The sequence below is a fragment of the Solanum tuberosum genome, unplaced genomic scaffold, assembly GCF_000226075.1.
Source record: "Solanum tuberosum cultivar DM 1-3 516 R44 unplaced genomic scaffold, SolTub_3.0 scf00298, whole genome shotgun sequence".
Taxonomy (NCBI): domain Eukaryota; kingdom Viridiplantae; phylum Streptophyta; class Magnoliopsida; order Solanales; family Solanaceae; genus Solanum; species Solanum tuberosum.
The window spans coordinates 559521-568089 of NW_006239219.1; the positions used below are offsets into that span (position 1 = coordinate 559521).

Here is an 8569-nt window from a genome sequence, read left to right on the forward strand (position 1 = left end):
GAGTGAGAGAGCGAGATTTGGGAGAGTGGCGAGCGAGATCTGGGAGAGGGGAACGAAAATATATGTATATATACAATTTTCTCTCGCTTTATACAAACACAAACGCACTTTATACACTTGCGTTTGTATAAAAAATGAGAGAGGCGAGGGAGAGAACGAGAGTGGCGAGCGAGATTCACCAAGAGAGAGGTGAAATAGCAATAGTTTGCTATGAGGTACAATTAAATCAAACTATATTTATAGCATTTAATTTGAATTAATAGTTTCCTATTATATACAATTTTCCCTTTTTTGTATCTATACCTTACACAAGAAAACAACTTAAAAACCATCTTATATTTTGGAAATAATATTTTCCTTCCTGCCGAACACACCCTTAATTGCCACTCTTACAAATACTTTTAACCATTTATCAAACATAATAATATTTTATAATTTATAATAATCATACAAAGAAGAACTATTTAAAACCCGATGTTCCTCCAAAAATAAAATATATCCTTAATTATCAAACATAGCATCTTACAATTATTTTAATTAGCTTTATTCAAATGCCAAAAGCAAAACAATCAGCTCCAAAAAAAAGAAATCTCAAGTCTCTATCTCATAAAGTCATAATCTCTGAAAATGAGTTAATTAAAGAATCTCTGATCTTGCAAATATCAATTATTAAATATAATAATTAATTGAGTAATTAATATGAAAAGAATGGACATCTTTTTTTTGTCGACAAAATAACCGACCTAATAAAATTCCTAAATAAGCATCTTATAAAACGAATTATAGAATCACATGATGATAATTAGGAACAATATAATACTATTCATTGTGAATTATTAATATCTTAATTCTCCTATGATTGTGAATTAGTGGAAAATATCTCATAGCCCAGCATTTAGTGCAACATGTGTTAGGGAAATTGCTCTATCCTTTTCGTATTACTTGTCATTTGACCACTGTTAATCTGATACACTTTAAAATAAATTTTTAATCTGATATACCCATTAAGAAAAAATTAATTAAATGTGTGTTTTATTAAGTTAATCTTATTTTCTTGATTTGTTAAATTAAACAAGTTTAATGAAATATCTATTTTTGAACAAAGATCAAGTAAAATGAAACGTCGAGAACAGATAAGCCACCTTATTTAACGAATAACAACCATTATTTTCCTTAAAAAGGTAAATCACCTTTTTAAATCATTTCCAAGAATATCATTAGTGGATAAATCAAATATCTTTTTCCTCATTGCTAAGAATACAACATGGGTTTGTCACAACATCATCAATTCCATTAATATCCTTATAATACTTTTTTTTTTTTTTACAATAATTAAGTTTATTGATTGCAAAACCCCTTTTTTTAGACCAAGAATTTAATTGTTCATGAAGAGGTTATTAACATTATTTGACTGGTGAATTTTTTTGTAATGAACATAGGTGTGAAAATGACAATTTGACTATTTACTTAGTAGCAAGCCAAAAATCTTAATAACAAAATTCCAAAAATATAAATTAAAATGTTGAGTTTCTATGTTATGGAGATTAAATAGCTTATGGGCAATGCTAAATGACCAGAAAATTTGGCCAGAAATTTGAAAAGTCTATAATATCCTTTTTATTTTAAAATAAACTGATCTTTTTTCCATTTTTTAAAATTAAAAGGTATTAAAGTTAAAATGGTGTAAATATTCAAAAAGGTAAAATAACATAGTATGAAATATGTTATTTTACTATTCTGACCAAATTTTCTGGCAAAAAGGATTTTTCCATAGCTTATATATACAAAGAAACAAAAAAACTATTTGCCCTACTTGTATAGTGTGATTTCCGAGTTAATTAAAAGATATTCAATTAAACACCTTTTCATATCTTTAGCTCCCTTGCCCGATGTATTAACACTATAACAAAAGAGATATTTAATTTAGCGTTAACAAATATTTTCTTTCATCAATAATATTTATTGTCGCAAAAATATTTAGCAGTACTTAAGTTAATGACATTGCATCCAGAATCACTAGATACTTTAGCTACATTTGTATAAAGTGATGGTTATAATATATTCATATTATATTATTCTCACTAAATAATTGCAACAAAATCCTTTATTTGTTGTAGCGTAAGCTCTAGCTAGGTACATAGAACTTAACTCTATTTACCATATAGCTTATTCTTAATTGGAAAAGCACATGTAACAAAGTTCACATACTAACCTCCATACTTCATGGCGGATTTTTTTAATTTTTTTTTGGGACACTTTAAAGACAGGTAGTATCAAGAACCTAACAGTTTCAACTCCTTATCTAAAATTATTCTTTCCTTTTAATTTATTGGTGTGTGTTGGTGGAGGGGGTATAAAGGAAGCATATTGAATCTTCACCATGTCACTATTTTAGTTAGTATATAAATAGCTTCAAGGGGGGTTTTAAATTCATCATCACTTCAACAACTTATCATTTTCCTCTTATATTACATTAATAATTTTTTTCCAATAATTAAAATGGAGTCAGTGAAGAAAATGGTAGCTGAAAAGCCAGTGGTTATGTTTAGCAAAAACAAGTGTTGTATGTGTCACACAATAAAGACACTCATATCAAGTTTTGGTGCTAACTTAACTGTATATGAATTGGATGAGCTTCCCAATGGGCTACAAGTCGAACGAGCACTGCTGATGCTAGGCCTAAGGCCTAGCGTGCCAGCAGTGTTCATTGGACGAGAATTAATTGGCGGTGCGAATGAGATCATGAGTCTACATCTAGAGGGAAATCTTGTTCCTCTGCTCATGAAAGCTAAAGCTCTTTGGCTATAGTGTATATACACTTTTTTTTTGGTTTATATATTTGGTATTCAATATTTACTGGCATGACTAGTTCAGACTCACGTCGAATATGCGGGTGAAACTACACTCCACCTTGTAGAAAGTGCATATTAACACCTAGTAAGTTTGGTTTTCTCAATGTTTGTGGAATTGAGCATCTTTTATGTAATATGCTCAATGAAAACTCTGTTTTATCAAACAAGAGTCCTTAATGTCTCAAGCATTGTAATAAGAAATTATATATATAATATATAATGTCATAGACTCTTTTAGTCACTCTCATTTAGTTTCCTTTCTATCTTGATTCAAATTTATGACATGGTATATAGTTTTTATATATTGGTTTACTATGTTGTACTTCCAATTGGGTGATTTAAATATTTTTTTTGAAAAAATAAGTGGTTTACCCTTTTGAAACGCAGTTTGATTCTGAACTTATATTCTTGAATTTCATGGTGATGGTAACACTTTCTAACTTTATTGAACCTCCTTTATTGGTATTTGACATGTCGATAAATTAGTAATGATTTAATTGATCTTAGTTATGTCACTTCAACATTAAAATTTAAGGTTTTAGGTTTTTGCTCCACATCATCACTTAACTTAATTACACTATTTCAATATCTTTATATAACCTAACTTGCCACGCTATCTAAACGATAGTATAAATTGGACCTTTAGCTAAGATTGATTGAGTCTTAGTCACGTTCATCAAAGACACAAGGTGGCAGATGGGTCTAGAGAACCGAATTGTCATCCGTTAAAAAATCTCTCCTAAAGATAAAAATATTAAAGAAATAGGCACTATTATAGACTAAGATGAAAATACTTACTTTCATAAATTCCCGAATAAAACAGTATTATAAAGGGAATGCTTACATCTACTATTGGGGAATTGATGCATCCTCTTTCTCTGGTGACAATTTTAATTGGAAAAAAAAGGGAATGCTTCATGTTTAAATTGGATTCTCTATATAATCACATACTTTAGGTCACCAATCACAATTTAATTGGATTCAATATTTTTAGAGTTGATGCATGCATTGATCTAATAAAGAACCTGCTCTAGCTCACATGTATTAACCATATAGTATCTAACTTCTAAATTTAGGATAGTTTACATAAATCTCATACTGTTAAGAGCTAATTACATTATTTTCCTATTCTCTTTCAAATTATAAAAATTCCTTAAAATTTATGAATTTTGAATACATCACTGGACTCCTGAATACATCAGCAGTTAATAATACACCATTTAACTAGAAAACCTTCCAAAATTTCACTACATTCTTCTTAAAAACAAGAGGCAAGTTCCAATATATTGTATATCAATGTATCTGTGTCATGTATATTATTGTATATCCATAAAAATGTGTGTGATATACAATGATGTACATTGTCTATTGATGAAAAATGTGCCGAAATAGAACTTTCCTGTGATCCAATTCATTTTAACCCAAATAATTAATCTGTTATCAATCCAATCATTTTAATCCGTTCAAATTCAACTCAATCCTGTTCAACACCCCTCAGATCCAACAATGAATTGTCGAGTTTGGTAAAACAAATGCTTTGAAGTCGAACTTTGAATATTGTTAAATATATATGAAGTGAGCACAAATTAAGAAACATATACCTTTGAGCAATATAAAATATAAATTCAGTCTTTCATAAAAAAATTGAACACAATTAAGAAAAGTGTCCAAAAAAGAGTATGTTACCACTATTGCATATTGGGCTTTGACTAGATCAGGGTTCAGGCTCTCGACATTTCTTCAACATGGGCCTCGAATTTTTATTTGTAACTTACCGAAATTTCACTACATGTTTAACAACTCATTACTTAGATACACGCTAGTTTGTAATATTTTACGAATCTTATCATATTTTGGTGTGTCCAGATACGTGCAGATACATGTATCTCGTGATACATGAGCTCAAAATTAGGTGTACTTTGGTTTAGATACACTATCCAAGTGGATTCACATGTATCTGGGATACATAGACAAATCTCACTTGCCTCCCTCCCTCCCGTCTTGCATATCTCGCTCGCGTATCTGGTATCCCAGATACATGTATTTACAGAGTATCGAGTTGTTATTCTCATTTAACTGGGATACGTAGCCAAATCTCACTCATCTCCCTCCCATCTCGCTTGCGCATTTGGTGTCCCAAATACATGTATATAGTGTGATTCACATGTATCTGACTTGAAATTTGATAAGAAATTATTAAATAGTGCGATAAAATGTAATCATTTCAAACTATAGAGAGAACCTTCCAAAAATTAACAACTAGCTCATTTAAAAACATAAATTCGTACCTAATTTTTTAAAACTAAATACTAAATTAGTCACAGAAAACTTAATTAACTTAAATAAAGATCAATAATTACTCTAGATACATCTTACATTACATATTATTTGCCTGCATGCTTCATGCAATAATATTGTTGGCTTAATAATCTTATGAAGAGTTTTTTCTCTAAAGAATCTTTTTGGGAATGCAAACAAGTAGCATCTCTTTCCACAAATAAAAGGGGAAGCAAAGATGCATATATATCCACCTAGCTACTAGCCCGGATTCTTCATGTTTTCTTCTTTTTCGCCTTCTTACTTTGATTCCCATCTTTCCTTCACACCTAAGATAACTAATAATGTCACAAGAGTATTTGTGTACCCGATATTTACACTAAATCAATGAATACATACTTATATATTCACATATATACATTGAATGTATAGAAAAATGGATCTTGAGCCTATCTCAACCCCAAAAGCTAGTTCATAATAGGGAGGATTGCTCAAATCATATTAAAGGGACCACCAATTCTTTTTCGTTCAATGTGAGACTCTTCAACAATTACACATTCTTGTTAATTAATTATTTATAACATAACCGTGGTTAAGTTGTGTGGTTTGGTGTATACTCACTAGATGCTGATAATAAGTTTTTACCATGTTACCTATGCATAATAACACAACAACATATCCAGTGTAATCACACAAGTAGAGTCTAAAGAGAATTCAATACAACCTTAATTAACTCTACTCCCGCGGAGCTAGAGTATAACACATTAACACTATTATATTTGTAATTTGAATTTGTGACTTGTGAATAACTATACAATATGATTTTTCGATCGAACCGGGATTATTCTATAGACCTTTTCATTGAATGTAGCCCCGCCCCTAATCCTTCATTACGATAGAAATGAACTTTTAGATCGAACAATGTGTGACATTGTGACACAAACAACTTGCATGGGTCCAAAGGTGAATAAATTAAAGAATATTTGTGAGAACAAATTGGATAAGCTCTCATCTTTTACACATCAGCTATATATATTTATAAGATCCTTCAAACAAGTTATTTAACTTTGTAACATGAAAAATCTCAACTTGGAAGACGTAAGGAATCTATATTTTCAATTATTAGCTTCTTTGATTCCATAGAATTTCACAATCAAACGTGTAAAATTTGTATTTTAGAGGAATATTACAACTTTTTTATTTTATTTTAATTTGAATCTAGTGAATGAACCTGTTAAGTTGTTATCTGACACTGCTCAAAAATCTTCTCAAATAAGTTTTATATATTCTCGTATGCATGCATTAAATAATTATAGAGCATATTTTATTCGACATTATTCTTCTACATCTATTCATATAATAGCATTAATGTCTTTAGAATATCTAAACATCTTTATTCTTGACATACTAAATTAATAGTACTACAGTCTACATGCTCCCTCACGTGAGAGTCTAATTCTTTTTTATAGATCAAGTACGTCTTTTTTTTATATGAGTGACGATGAGATTCGATCTCAAGACCTTTGTCTGCTTTGATACCATGTTGAAGTGTGTGACCATCTCATCTAAAAGCTTAAGTTATTAGAGAAAACACATTTTTTAATAGTTAATTATAATCTCAACAGTTTGAAGTATTAGGTAATTCCAAGATTATTGTATTCCATCATTTGTAATAAAATGGTATGATCACCATTTCATATAGAAAGTGAAAATAATTAATTTCATGAGATATTTTTATTTATCCCATCCCGCATACCAAACGTCTCCATTAGTCATAGTTTATCACCGAAAGTTTCCCAGTGAATTATAAGAGTTAGTTTATTAAGTAAATAATTAAAGGAATAAAATCTTCAAAATAGTGATATAGTTTGTACGGACATTGAAGGGGTTCAGGTATTATGGTTATGGTCGGTAAGCACAAGTGGGCAAAATCAAGAACATAATCAAAGTGCTAACACTTTTTCTATTTTTTTTTTTGTTAATTAAGTTCTCAATACTTATTTGATTCCTTTAGTTTTAAGAATAAATATCTTTAATGAATTTCCTCTGTTTCATTTTTAGCTAACTTTAGTATTTTTGGCCTTTGAGTATTTTGCCTTTTTCTAGATAACTATAAGCAATGTAATCCATATACTCCATCCGTCCCCTTTTAGTTGTCATGATTTCTTTTTTTAGAGTCAAAACGATGAAAACTTTGACTAACATTTGCAAAAAATTACAATTTATAGTACTTTTCGTATATAGTTTTTGAAATATCTAAATTTATAGTTTAAAATGTCGAATTAATGTAATATTAATCAAATTGACTTTCGAAAAGCGCAACATGACAACTAAAAAGGGATGGAGGGAGTACCTATCAAGAATCCCTTATAAATAACCTCAAACATCACTAAACCTTACAACACTAACATCATCATTCTACTTCCTTCTGTTCTACACGAGATTTTTTTCTGTTCTCGTTGAGCTCATCTTATAAGAAAACTTAATATGGATAAGATTAGAGATTTGTCATCAAAGAGGGCAGCAGTAATATTCACAAAGAGTTCATGTTGTATGTGTCATAGTATCAAAGCACTATTTTATGAACTAGGAGCAAGCCCAGCAATACATGAACTTGATCAAGATTCAAGAGGCAATGAAATGGCATTGGCATTGAGAAGTCTAGGTTGTAATCCATGTGTTCCAGCTATTTTCATTGGTGGACACTTTGTTGGATCAACAAAAGATGTTATTTCCCTTCATGTTAATGGCTCTCTTAAACAAATGCTTATTAATGCCAAAGCTATATGGTTGTAGCTAATTAAACTAGTTTTCTTTCACCAATCAAGATTGTGGTGGAGTAGTAATAAGTACTACTTTATTCTTAGCCAAGAGGTCTCGGGTTCGAGCCTCCTTGGTATGGAGTCGCCTTTGTTAGGGAGCGCTTTACCTTCAATGTAGGACTTTCAAGTGTGAATTCAAATTTAGTCGGACTCCAATGTAGGTACCAGACACCGGATGAAAACCAAAAAAAAAATTAGTTTTCTTTCTTGTCTGGTTGGACTCTAAAGAAAGCCATGTTTTTTTTTTATTATTATTATTATGGAAATTGTTGATAATGGAAACTATAGTTTTCTCTCGATTCATTTTCATCAATATTGTTGTACCGGGACATAATATAATTAGTGGTCTGAAGTCAAAACATAATAAGATATCCTATTAAGTATTAATAACATTACATTTTATGGAAAAATAAAAATAATTAATTTTAAAAAGTGGAATTTAAAATAATATATAAAATATTCATCAAAAAAGGGAAAAACTAGAATAAGAAAAAAATCAGAACCAACGGATTAAGTTATGTTAATTAATGAGAGATAAATTTGACTTAATTTGCTCACCTATTTGAGCAACTCAATCTAATTAAATATTTTTAAAAAATGAAACTTTATTTATGATGA

At 29.9% G+C, this 8569-nt stretch overlaps 2 protein-coding genes across 2 annotated transcripts; both read left to right on the forward strand.

Moving 5' to 3' along the window:
* The first annotated feature begins 2451 nt into the window (after nucleotides 1-2451).
* On the forward strand, nucleotides 2452-3026 carry LOC102581007 (monothiol glutaredoxin-S2-like). Its single transcript, XM_006359364.2, has one exon. It carries the CDS (start codon nucleotides 2500-2502, stop codon nucleotides 2806-2808), a length of 309 nt encoding a protein of 102 aa, XP_006359426.1. The 5' UTR covers nucleotides 2452-2499; the 3' UTR covers nucleotides 2809-3026.
* Nucleotides 3027-7543: 4517 nt separating this feature from the next.
* LOC102581348 (glutaredoxin-C11) lies at nucleotides 7544-8184 on the forward strand. Its single transcript, XM_006359365.2, has one exon. The coding sequence runs from the start codon at nucleotides 7617-7619 to the stop codon at nucleotides 7923-7925; it is 309 nt and encodes a 102-aa protein (XP_006359427.1). The 5' UTR covers nucleotides 7544-7616; the 3' UTR covers nucleotides 7926-8184.
* The last annotated feature ends 385 nt before the right edge of the window (nucleotides 8185-8569 follow it).